Source organism: Mustela nivalis (assembly GCF_964662115.1).
Source record: "Mustela nivalis genome assembly, chromosome: 10".
Taxonomy (NCBI): Eukaryota; Metazoa; Chordata; class Mammalia; order Carnivora; family Mustelidae; genus Mustela; species Mustela nivalis.
The window spans coordinates 42,101,503-42,114,622 of record NC_139029.1 but is presented as its reverse complement, the minus strand read 5'-3'; the positions used below and the strand labels follow the sequence as shown (position 1 = coordinate 42,114,622).

Below are 13,120 nucleotides of genomic sequence, written 5' to 3'. Positions count from 1 at the left end.
ATGAATTACCAGGACCTGGGACTCGTCTTGTTCTCCTCCAGCACTCAGAGCAGGCCTGATCCAGGTTAGGTGCTCAGTGAATGTGACCCATATAAGGAACAGTTAGTCTCTGAGCAGAGCCCCAAGAGTGGGACTCAGTAGTCAGGGCTCCAGAATGTGCCGATGTCATGGGGTGGGAGAGTCCCTCCTTTTCCTTCCCCTAAAGCCACCCCAATCATGTGGGGGAGGGGGGCAGTGAGACAGGTGGGAGACTTGCTCTGTGGCCTTGAGGCAGCCCCTTCACCTCTTGGAGCCTTGGCTTCCCCATCTATAAAATGTGGACAAAACAGCCTGTGTGAGACTGTAGTTGTTGACCGAGTCAACAGTGAAGGCCACACTCGTCTTGCAGAAGCGTCGCATAGAGCCACGGCGTCTCCCTTGAGGGAACACTCACGGGGAGAGGTAAGCCACGTGGCATTTATAGGGGGGATGGCTGTGGCCGTGGCCACCCCTGAGGAGGGCTGGGGGCTCGGGGACATCACTGCTTCAAGGACAACTTCCAGGAGCCCAGGGTCTGCATGATCCAGGAGCGCTGCTGGTGGGAAGTGGGCAGGTTCTCACAGCTGGGGCTCCAGCGGTGTGTGGCAGCCGGGTCGCACACCCATGAGTCCCCGTGCGGCAGCGGCCAGGAGTTTCGCCAGCAGCTGGCCAAGATGTGGTCCTGGGCCTGGGCTGCATAGATGCACACTGATGCTTCTGGGTCGTGTCTCAGGTTTTCCAGAGCTGGGGCATGGGGAGGGAAAGGCTGCTTGTTAGGACCGCGTCCCCACATTGGTCTCACAGCTCATCCTTCTCCTTTCCATGCCTTGGCTCAGGCACTCTGCTCAGTGTCCCCTCATCTCACCTTCCTCCCAGCTTTTCAACCCATTCCTGCCTTTTGAAGCTTGAATCAAAACCTGCCTCCTCCAGGAAGCCTTCTGGGACTGCCCCACCCTCAGGCTCCCATTAGTTTTCCCAGTTACAAAATTAATCTGCCCCATTAAGAGTCTGAACTACTCACCCTGCACTAAATGGTTTGGAGCTTATTTCCTAGTCTGGTTTCCTAGATTGTAAACTCTCCTAGGGTGGGGCTGTGTATTCTGTATCTTGGTGACCCCCTAGCACTGCTCGCAGTGGACAAAGACGATCATAGCTGGGCTGAGCTGAAGCCACTTGCTTTGAGATCTATCCCTTCTGTTTCCTGTCACCCACTGTGAGCCCACTCATTCTCTCACTGCCCCCACCCCACCCACCCCCTCCGAGCTCTCAAAGACTCAGGGCGTGACTCACCTGCTTTAACTTCATTCAGACGGTCTTCTGTCATTATGCTCTCCATGCAGGGGACCAGGGAGCCTTGAGTGTAATCCAAGACATGAGTGCCTCCACCTCCTGACTCTGACCCCCACCCTCAGACCAGACCTCGTAAGAGAAACTCTTCCATCCTTCTTGGGTCCCACGAATGAGAACATAAAAGGAGAACTTCATTTTGACCCTGGCACAGAGTCTCTAAGAGGGGTCCTGGGACAGGTAGCAGATCCAGAGGGCATGGGTGGCAACGGGACAGGGACGGGATCTGGGCTGCTGCTGACTCTGACAGTGTGGCCCGAGGTGGTCCCTTACCTAGGCTGACCCTCAGTGTCCTCATCTGAGACTTGGGAAGGTGCTGCCTCAGCTGCCTTCTACAGTGAGTTTGGGCAGCATCTGTGTGAGGGAACCTGAGTGCAGGTGCTTGGTGGGGCACTGGAGGGCCTGAGACTCTGCTTGTCGGCCACATTGTCTTGCTCCCTGGCTCCCTGCCCACGTGCCTTTCCCAACAGTTCTTGAATGGGACCAGGCCAGACCTGCTCTGAGGCTGTTCCCACATTTCTCTGCCTGGCTCATTGCTATCTATCCTTGATTATTCAGCTTAACATAATTACTTCTGCAGGAAATCCTTCCTGACCCTGAGCCCGAACTAAGTTTCTCTGGTTTCTCAGAACATCGGAGTTTCCCTCACCTGTATATACTGTGATGCATTTTGTGACTTATGAACCTCTCCCACCAGACCTGAGGTCTCAAGCCTAGATACACTCGAGGTGGGGGAGTGGGCAGGGCAGTCCCTGAAGATCTTAAATCACACGCACAATTGTATGCATGTACGCATTCTTCTAGGGAAAGTGTTCATAACTTTCTTCAGGGTTTCACCAACCCCCAAGAGGTTAGGAATCACAGCACCGGGCGGGGGTTCTGGGGGGGAGATGTGTGTGGGAGGACACAGCCTCTCCTCTGCTTGGTTTCCCCCAGCACAGGCCTCTGACTCAGAGAACAAACTCAAGTGTTAAACACTAATGCTTTTACACATGATTAATTTGGAGCACGATTTAGAGAAGTCAGCATCTAGGAAATAATGTCACTCTGTGTGAGAAGCCGCCTGTGAGCAGAACCCCACATTCGGAGGGATGCCCCCAGTCCTGGGCATCGCTCCTCTGTCCCTGCCTGGATCATGTTAACACCACAGTCCCCCCCACCGCCCACCCCTGCCATTCACATCACCTCCGGAAATGTTCTCTGTTTCTCTAGATGAGTCATGGTGCCTGACACAGAAGGGAGTATCAAGCAATGTTTGCTTACTGAACCAATGAATGGGTGCATCGGTGAGTGGACTGATGAAAACCACAAGTGAAGTGGAGAAAGGAACCAAAAGAAGCATGGCTTTTCAAAGTGGGGGATGGGAAGGTCATCCTCTCTCCAAGCTCTTGGGCAGCGGGGTCTCTTGGTCCTGGGGAAGAGTGTGTGGTTCTTTGGGGGAGGGGAGGAGAGTCGCTGGGAGGAGATATGCCCGCAAGCCATCAGAAGGGTCTGGGCTGAGGTGGGGGATTCTGACTGAGGGGAATCTAGTTGTTTTCTCCCCAGAAAGGCAGAGGTTGGGATTATGTGGAGTGAGCTGATGTGGAGGGAGCACCTTGACTAGCCAGACGTCACATTTTTTAAAAATTGTCTCATCTAATCTGTGAAACTGGAGTCAATCCCCATTTTACAGGTGAGGAAACTGAGACTCAGTGGCAGTAAATGACTCAGTTGGGGTCACACAGAAAGGGGATCATGGATCTGATCACTCTACTGCACACCTTGGCCCCTCCTGACACAGTCAATGGTAGGCTCCTGTTGGACATGGACCCATATTGTACTGGGGCGGGAGAAGGCAGGAAGCAGAGTTCCTTTGTGTACAGTTGCCAAGGTTGTGACCTGCACAAGGACTCCAGGCTGGACCCATCCTGTGGCCCACTTCCTAAGCAGGGATTTTGGAGGAGGGAAGACCTTTCCAATATGCACCATGACGGTCTGCTGGCCAAACCTTGAACCCAAGGGAGGCATTTCCCAGGTGCCAGGGGGACTGGCAGCTTCCTTCCAAGTGGAGGAAGCAAAATGGAGAGCAGGCAGAGTCCTAGCAGCAAACTAGCTCTACCAGGTTACCTATGAACATGACTGAGTACTTCCGGAGGGAGGCCCGGGAATTCTTGGCATACTCCAGGCTCTGGCTGAGGAATGTGAAGGCGCTGTCTTGGTGGGTAGTCACCTGAGTCAAAGAGAAAGCCCAAGAGTGCTGGGCCCTCAGAGGGACTGATTGCCCGTCCACTCTTCCCAAACCTAGGAATGGTGACCCTGTCAGGCAGCCAAGCCTCAGCTCCTTGCCTCCTAAACTTCTCTGCCACCCATCCTGGCCTCTGCCTGAGGCCCCCAGAGGCCAGGCCTCCTTTTCTCTTAGTGGATCGCAACATGCTTTCCATGGTCTTCCTGCCTTGGGTGTATCCTCTTCCATTCACCCCCACGCTGCATCTCAGAGAAAAGTTCTAAAATAAAAAGTCCAGCCAAGCGGGAATGGACATGGCACTCAAGGGACATGATAGATAAGGAGACAGCTCTGATCAGGGTAAAGAATTCAAGTAACAGAGCAGTGAAGAATAAACTAGAGAGGTCTTAAAAGTCCTTAAAAGCCAGGTAGGAATAAGGCTTACTTAGGCATTAGAAAATAGGAAGCCAGCATCCATTCTTGATAGAGCAATGACAAAGCAATGTTTTTGGGCAAAATGGTCTGACAGTGGTATTCAGGATGAGTTTGATCATGGAGAAATTTGGGGGCAGACAACCTGCTAAAAGGTTGTTGAAGGAGATGAGGAAGAATCTGGTACAATTACTCTCCTATTGACAATCTGCATGTCAGGGAATAAACTATGGGCCTGGCATCAAACCCTTCATGATCATGCTTCTCAGCCTGTTTCCATCAATGCCTCTACCTGCTATGCACACTCTGCTCCGATAGCAGGATATGGCCCCAGCTCTCCCCAGCTCCATGCCTGGTACAAGTGATTGCTCCTGATTGTGGTACCTTTCCCTCTCTTATTCATCTTTGATAGATCTCTCTCATCCCTTGAGGTTCAGCTCAGAAGCCACCTCCTCCCCGAAGCCTTTCACAATTTTCAGAGCAGATCTCACCACTCTTCATGTTTCTACACCACCTTGGCACAGCCCTTGTCATGCATGTCACCTATGTCATTGTGCTGTGATTATTTATACCTATCTCCCCTACCAGATCCAGAGCTCCCACGAGAGAAGGGGCCAGCTCACTCAGCTCCAACTTCTCAGCATCCCGGACAAAGCCTTGTGTGGCACAGATGCCCAGAAAGCACTGGATGGATGGGTAAATGGATGGATGGTGGATGGATGAATGAATGGGTTACCGCTCCCTCCTTAAAGCTAAGGCTAGCAGTTGGCTCTCTCATGAGCAAACCTGTTGATGCTGAAAAGCCAAAACAGAGGCTCTAGAAGGGCCTAGCACAGAGGGCATAAGCCGGCAGCCCACAAACCACGAGGAGTTGGCAGAGCCGTGACCAACACAGTGTTTTCAACAAGCTAAATTGATTGCTAATTGATGTCTTATAAAAATCTGGGTCTCTGGCTTTTCCTGTGAAAGCAGAGGAGCTGGCAAGAACGGCCTACACCATGAGCAGGAGCACCCACCCACTCAGGCTTTCAACAGGGCCTGGCCCTCCAGGCTGACATAGGCCCCACCACTTTCGTGTCACCCACAATCACTCTCCACCCACTGCCTGGTCACAGGGCGGTATTTGAATTAGCGCCCTGGCCGAACACCTCCTCTAGGCCTCTTTTTCCCTCGTGCAAGGATGGTAATAACAACAGACCCTGGATTGCAGGGGTTTTGAGCCTTACTGACAGTGGTGGTTTCCAGCCCTTTTCTTAAGCCAGGAACCATCTGTTACTCTGCATATTTTCATTCGACTGCTGTGAGGGGTGCAGGCATACCCCACCCAGATCTCCCTTTGAGGTGAAGGGTTTCTCCCCCAACACTGGGGACTGCCTCCGTGGAAGAGAACTGCTGGCCCAAGGTCATGTCCCTTCCCAGGGTGGCTGGTATCCAGTAACAAACAGACACGAGCGTGTAAAGACCTGGCCCTGTCCCCAAATGTGGGGAATCTCACTGCAGGGATGGCTGAGGCTCCCCCAGAGCTACGCTGCGGCTTGACCTCTCTCCCTGCCCCCGCCCTCCCGTCCATAGGTGTCAATCCCAAGGCCATGCTCAAATAACCCTCCTGCATGCTAATCTCTGTCTCCGAGTCTGCGTCCGGGGGTCCCTTGACAGCCAGAGATATAGATAGGACTTCTTGCAAAGCTTCCCAAATGGTGCGTAGAGGGACCGGGCTGCCTCCTGCAGCGTGCATTCCATGGGGTATGGGTGGACTGACCACGGACTCAGCAACCACGGAACATCTTAGCACGGACCACATCAGAGCCTTTAGTGAGGTGAAGGCATTGCAAACCTCCGAGAGGAAGATGACAAGGCAGTGTTTCCCAAACCTATTCATCTTAGAACCTATTTTCTCCCCTGTGGGGCATTTCCTGTGGCGTGTGTGCCACAGAGAATATACCCTGGGAATTGCAGATGCAGAAAAGCGAACTTTTTGAAGGGAGCTCTTGAAATAGAGATAGAACACAGACAGACTCGTGTTTGAAGCAGATTGCTTTGGTGGCCCAAGGGGGGATGGAATTGGAAGAGGTGAGGTTCAAGGTGGAGAGAACTGGGGGGGTGGCTGGATCGACGGCCCTGCTGGAAGACATCCATGCCCTAAACTAAGGGCAAGGAGCATGGGGACAGGGAGTGAAGAAACAGATGAAGAGACGTTTAGGATATTTAAGATTGATCAAATGTGGAGAGTGAGGGAGACAGAGTCTAGGATAATTCTAGGCTTCTGCTTTGGGGATCTAGAGGGACAGAGCAGAACTGAAATGAGGGGGAGGGCATCAGCTCAGAAGAGGCATGCTGAGCTTCAAGTGCATGTGGGCCAGTGGGGAGGTGTCCAATAAGCCACTGGAGAGGGACACCAGAAGTGACAAGCCAGAAAGGCAGGTGAACATCCAGGAGCCAATTAACGTGTAGGTAAAAGTGGAATTGCCAGTCAGGATGCCCATGCAAAAAGGAAGGAAGAGAAAAAGGGGAAAGCTTTGCCCACCTCTAGCACACTCATCGGGAACAACTTGAAAGCACTCACAAGGTACTTGCATATTTTGGCCACCGTCTGCTGCTGGTTGTCCCAGGACTTCCGGCTATAGGCTCTTTTTGGCAATTCCCATGCCATGAGGCAAGAACAGCGGAACAGGGTCTTTATACATTTCTGGGGGCCAACAGGAAGACAATACCAGAACTAGGGAATTCCAGGACAGTCAGAATATCTTCCAGGAAAAAAAAAAAAAAGTGTCGTGAAACTGCATTCTGGAGAAATCTATTCCAATTTGAAATGCACAAGTGAAGTCCATCTTGAGGAGGAATTCTGACATGGGTGCCTTTGGAACACAGGCTTGTCCATAATAGATTGTTAGTGACTCTGGCTTGGTTTCCACAGAGGGAGGCTCGGCCACAGGGCCCAGTGCCTATGCACACTCACCTGGCTCACCTTAGCGTTGCCCTCTTGCATAAGCAGCAGCAGGGGCACCAAGGTCCTGATGAGCTGCTGCTCCACAGCTGGGGTGCGGGGCGACCGCAGCTTCTGGACCACCTTGCCATACAGGTTGATGCAGGAAGAGCGCACGTCCTCTCGAGACTGGAGCAGACCCCGAGGCTCAGGCAGGCTCCCTCCTCCAAGAGGCTGCCTGGGCCTCTGAGCCTCACATGGAGGCAGGCGGCTGTCCTCCCACTCATTCTGGGGGGGCCCTCCGGGCACAAGATGCACAGAGATGGGACAGGGCGGAGGCCGTCGGGTGGGGCTGATCTGGGGCCAGTGCCCCCCTCACTGGAGCCTAGGTCTGGAGTTCTGCCCGCTCCCCTTGGCCAGGACCCCCTAAGAGGTACCTTAGTGCCAAATGGGAAAATGCCCCCCTCTGCTGGAAAACACGTGCAGCCTTGAAGTGAGCCAACTGCAATGAGGCAAGGGTCTGGGGAGACTTGATTTCAAAAGAGTCCCCTCAGTGAGAACTGATTGAAGAAGGAGCTTTCTCAATGCAATCCACTTATAAAGACATGGGCCCACTGGAACGAGGTACACGCCCCCGATACCGCTGTGCCCTGCCTTAGCAGGCCACGGGAGGTATTGCAGTCCCCAGCATAGTAAAGGCCACACCCTCCAGAGGCTGCCCCTCAGCCCCCCCCAGCCCCCCCACGGGATCCCTTACATCGCTGAAATGGCGCAGCAGGATCTGTAGCATCTCCACATAGACTGAGCTGTCTGTCAGCTTCCGGTCCTGCCCCTTGAAGATGGTCTTGAGGTTGTGGGCTGCCTCCACCACCAGCAGCCCATCCATCCTCTTCAGGCCCTTCACCATGGAGGGCAGAAGGGCCTGCACCTTGGCAGTCTGCGGGGCAGGACCGTTTGGGATGCGGGCGCCAGGTGGGAGACCCAGCCTCTGATTCACTGAGATGACCTTGGTAGGACAGGTGCTCCACCTCCAGGCCTTTGATTATGCCATCCCAGCTGCCTGGAATGCCCTCCCTCAGCCTCTTGCTGTCCCCAAAGTCCTCTTTGGCCTCACTGACTCGGGTCTGGGCAGCCGAGGGCCTCTGTTGCCACCCCCTTGCTGGCACAGTTAGAAGACCTGCATTGCTAGTTAGCTTTCTGAACCTACATCCTGTCCCTTCGTCCCTCTATGCCATGAGCTGCCACAGTGCCTGGGAGAGGAAAACAAAGCACTTTTTTTTTTTTTTTTTTTTTTTTTTTTACAATGTTAAGATGCATCAACAATCTGGGCCTCGGTTTCCTAATCTGTAAAATAGGAAAAACTACTACGATCCCCCAACCCCTCCTAGACGTACAGCCTTTATGGTGAAAACAACTGGATTAGAAACTACTTCAATGAGAATAAAGTGTATGGGGAATTATTAAAGGCTATCTGCTTTACAGGCAGGGACAGAAATGGAGTCCAGCATCTGAGAGTCAGTGATAGCCAGGCTCCCTCCTTCTTCCAGCTCAGGGCCAGGCTGGGCCGGGCTCTCCCCTGCCTTCTGCTCACCTTCTCAGTCCTCCGGGCCAAGATAACCAGGCCTCGGATGGACAGCACCTTCATGATGGGGTCCTGGTGGTTCAGGCCTTCTGCCATTCGCCCCAGCGAGTACTCCTCGGGGATCCGCTGCACCTGTTCCATCTGTAGGAGCTGCGGGAGTAACAGGAAGGACTCCCTGAGCCAAGGGGCAGGGTAGCCCCCCACCCTGCTTCCCCAGAGGAGTTGCACTGGATGACCAGGGGCTGAGCATGAGGCATGAATGATGGCTAGCTGGCTAGTGCTGTCCAAGACCAGCCATGTGCATCAGTTTAAATTTCCTAGTAGCCACATTTAAAGAGCAAGAAAGAAATAGGTGAAGTTAATGGTAGTGATGCCGGACCCAATGTATCCAAAGTATTATCATTGCCATTGCGACTTGTAATCAGTATATCCATTATTGATATATTTTACGCTCTAAAAAAATTTTTTTGAGGACAGTCACTGTCCTCAAAAAAATTTTTTTGCTAGGACAGTCACTCGTTCCTGTCCCTACCCAGCCGTCTGTGTTGGTGATGCTGAGCTCTGTCCTCTCTGCCTGTCTTCCCTCTGCCCACTGTCCTCCATGAGCTCCTCTGCTCAGGATTTTAACTGGTGTCCCCAGCACATAATGCCCAAGTCACCATCTCCAGTCTATGCTGTGGTCCAGAGCTTCTGACCTGGAAAACCAACAGTTTGCCAGACACCTCCACCCGATGTCCATCAGCACCTCATGGCAAGGCGGCACATGTCACTCTCCAGCTCCGAGGCCCTGTGCTCCCCGCTGCCTTTTCACCATTGGGCCCTGCCTGCCTCTGGGGCCTCATCCACTCCATGCCTCTCTACAGCCCACACTCTTATCACCAATCAGCTTCTAACCAAGCTGCGCATTTTTGTGGAATGATCCAGGCTGTTCTGTCCTCTCTGTGCTGGCAGGATGCCCTTCTGCGAGGGCGGCCACCTCCACTAGAGCCCCAGCTCACCTTGCATGGCTCCATCCAAAACCCGGGCCCCCCTGAAGCCGTGTGTGACGATGCCCCCGGACCTCACCGCACTGGGCTGGACTGCCCCTTCTCTGGGCCCCTGGGAGTCCTGAACGTGGAAACCCGAGTGCCCCTGTCTGCCTATGCATCTGCTCCTGCATTGCCCCGGGGCTTCCTTGTGTTCCTTAAGCGTTACTCCCTGGGTTCCTGTTACCCAACACAAGCTCTGGGGAAAGTATGTGCTTCAGGAACACTTTGGTACAAGAGTTCAGGTCCAACATAAAACATGGTTCCTTTCCTCTTTAGAATTGCCTTTCCTCCTGTGTTCCCATTGCTGGGTCTAGCACCACCACTCCCCCTGCAGTCCTAGCCTAAACCCAGCATCACCCCCATCTCTTTCCTCTTCCCGCCACCCTCCCACCCACAGCAGCCAACTCGTCTTCAGTTCCTGCCTGGTCATCTTCACAAACACTTCTCCCATCTGTTGCCTGGCCTTAGCTCTACTGTGACTACTGAGACCCTGAGTTGCTATGATGAGAAGAGAGAGCTGGGGAGAGGGGCAGAGCCAGGGCCCAGAGGGACAGGAACTGTATAGAAGGGGCTCCACCCACTGCCCTCCCTCTGCCCGACCACACAACTCAAAGTCAGGCCTGCTCTGCACCAGGTTCTGAGCTGCACACTAGATATGCAAAGAAGGGTACTGATGATAAATAATAATAATAATAATAATAGCAATATAGCTGACTCACAGACAGTACTTCCTAGATGCAGGTACTACCCTCGGAGCTTTATGTGAACTCATTTAATCCTCATCAAAACCCAGGTGGCTCAGTCAGTTAAAGCATCCAGCCTCTGATTTCACCTCCGGCCATGATCTCAGGGTTGTGGGATCAAGCCCTGAGTCGGGCTCCAAACTCAGCAGGGAGTCTGCTGGAGATTCTCTCCCTCTCTCTCTCCCTCTGCCCCTCCCCCTGCTCGCATGAGCTCTCTAGCACTCTCTCTCTCTACAATAAATAAATCCTTTTTTTAAAAAACTCTATGAGGTGGGCAATTCATCATCCCCATATTGAAAATGAGGAAACTGAGGCACAGGCAGGTTCCAGGACTTGCCAAGCTCACACAGCTCCCCTGAGTTGCCCAGCCGCTGGAAGCAGCAAGCACACACATTGATGATCACAGCATAGGTGGCTGGGGAGGCGGGGGTTGGGATATGTGAGCTGCATCAAGGTGCCACCCACAGTGAATGTGGTGGGCCCGGTTCTGGCCTGACTGCAGCTCACCTCTCTGGGGAACCGGAGGACTGAACCTGGCTGAGGATACTTGCTCCAGGGCGGAGGGCCACTGCTCAGGGTTCCAGGGGAGTGTTCTGGAAAGGTTAAGCCTAGTACCCCTGACCTTGTGCTGGACATGGGAGCATCCCTTGAGGTTCGTAAAGTGCCGCCACCACCACCATCTCCCTCAAGAACCACAAGTGGTGGCCACTCACAGAATTAGAGAGAAGTGGCCGACCAGTTGGGTAGACCTAGTCAGAATCTCTCTGGACTCCTTGAGCTGTATGACCTTGAAGCATACCCTTGTCTGTCCTCCTGGAGGTGACACATTCTACTGGTGCCTGCAGGGTCAGGCCAAGTGTTCATCTGGGCACTCACTCACCCACGCGATCCCCACTTCACGACATGGTCCCTCCTCCCCAGACTGTCACTCCAGCTGGAGAAGCGGAAGAGACGCAGGAGATGCCTGGAAGAAAATGCTGCCTCCTGTCCATCTGGCAGCTCAGAGGGCACCTCCTCCAGGAAGCCTTCCTTAGCCTTCTACTCTCCGAGCAGAAAGTGAGCCGGCTACTCTGACCCCACTGCAGACCCTGATGACAGCACAGTCCCCAGCATGACCTTGCCCAGAAGGTCACAAGAGACAGCAAGAGTGGCAGTTAGGAGAGTGGGCTTTACAAATGTCTACCGACAGATGAATGGATAAACAAAATGTGGTAGATACATACAAGGGACTATTATTCAGCTTGAAAAGAAAGAATGAAATTCTGAGCCTTGTTAACAACATGCATGAACTTCAAAGACTAATTATGTAGAGTGAAATAAGCCAGACACAAAAGGACATATTGTATGATTCTGTTTCCTTGAAACCTACAACAGCAAGCTCAGAGCCACAACATAGAATGCTGGTTGCCAGGGGCTGGGGAGGCAGTATTTCATGGATACCAGTTTCAGTTTGAGACAGAGGCTGCACTTGGGAAGGAAGATGAACAGTTCTGTGGATGGTGCTGATGGCGGCACAGTGGTGAAAATGATAACTTTTATGTTATGTGTATTTTTCCACAATTTTTTTCTAAATTAAAGAGAGGGGCGCCTGGGTGGCTCAGTGGTTAAGTGTCTGCCTTTGGCTCAGATCATGATCTCAGGATTCTGGGATTCAGCCCTGCATCAGGCTTCCCGCTTGGTGGAAAGCCTGCTTCTCCTTCTCCCACTTCCCCTGCTTCTGTTTCCTTTTTCGCTGTCTTGCTGCCAATTAAATAAATAAATAAAATCTTTTTAAAAAATAAAATAAAATAGAGAGACAGGGGAGGAAAGAGTAGGTTTGAGAACCCAAGAGTCTGGGTTTGAACCCTGAGTCTGCCACTTACAAGCTGCGTGGTCTTGCAAAATTTACTTAAATCAGTGCCTCAGTTTTCCTCCTCTAAAACGGGGGTTGAAATGGCATCTGCATCATATTAAGTGAATCAATATGGGTAAAACTCTAAGAACATGCCTAGAAGAGAGTAAATGCTCAATAAATGTTAGCTATTATTGCTGGCGGGTCTCCTCTTCTGGGTCCGACCCTAACCAACCTTATGATTCATCTCTTCCAGCACCCCCAGTACCCTCCACACACTGAACTCAGCTTAGATGTCACTTCCTCCAGGAAGCCCTCCCTGATGCTCCGGCCACCACCATTACCACCTCAAGTCTCCTATTCTCCCACCATAGCCTGGACTGCCCCCATCAGAGCACAAGTCACTTCATGCACCCCATTTTATAACTGGGGCATCCTCTGGCTTCTCTGCCACACTGAGAATTCCCTGAGGCCTGGGCAGAGTCAATTTCATATTTGTACCTCCAACCTTGCATCTCTAGTCTGGTGCTTGGCACATGGCAGTGCCCACCAAAGGTTGGGCATGGGAATCTGGAAAGAGTAGAATGGATGAAGGAGTGGAGAGAGGAGGAGCAAAGGGAGATCCTACGAGGTCTTTATATCCTAGAGCAATCGTGCTTGTGAAATTCTCCATTGCTAAGTACTGTTTGTGCAGGAGAAATGACTGATAATGTGAACTGAGGCCTGGGCTCCGAGCAGCGGGGGAAGAGCCTTGCCCAGTGCCCGCGCCCACTTGGTACCTCCACGTAGAAGGCGGTGGCCGTGATCTTGTGCTTTTCGTCGCCTCGCTCCAGGAGCGGGATGAGCAGGTAGAGGATACGGCACAGCTCCTGGCAGGAGTAGTGCACCATGGCCCTGGGGGTGAGGCAGGGTGAGCAGTCCTCAGGCTCTCCAGCCCCAGGGGACCTGCTGGGGGGCTGGGAGGGTCTGGCCTGACACTCTAAACTCTGAGCAAGTCAGGGGCAGCTGGGTTC

The 13,120-nt window shown here is 52.8% G+C and overlaps 1 protein-coding gene across 6 annotated transcripts in view; it reads right to left on the bottom strand.

The window, feature by feature from the left end:
• Positions 1–440: 440 nt before the first annotated feature.
• The window catches only part of MROH7 (maestro heat like repeat family member 7), a 50,858-nt gene continuing 38,178 nt past the window's right edge, over positions 441–13,120 (bottom strand). For 5 of the 6 annotated variants that reach the window (XM_082688071.1, XM_082688070.1, XM_082688069.1 and 2 more), the window contains 8 exons: positions 12,887–13,001; positions 8,515–8,655; positions 7,681–7,860; positions 6,957–7,112; positions 6,564–6,686; positions 3,472–3,574; positions 1,309–1,371; positions 441–762 (listed from right to left, as the gene is read on the bottom strand). In XM_082688071.1, the coding sequence (XP_082544197.1) occupies positions 518–762; positions 1,309–1,371; positions 3,472–3,574; positions 6,564–6,686; positions 6,957–7,112; positions 7,681–7,860; positions 8,515–8,655; positions 12,887–13,001 (1,126 nt within the window). In that variant the 3' untranslated portion in view covers positions 441–517. The remainder of the gene's footprint in view (positions 763–1,308; positions 1,372–3,471; positions 3,575–6,563; positions 6,687–6,956; positions 7,113–7,680; positions 7,861–8,514; positions 8,656–12,886; positions 13,002–13,120) is intronic. The other variant, XM_082688073.1, reaches the window with a different exon arrangement.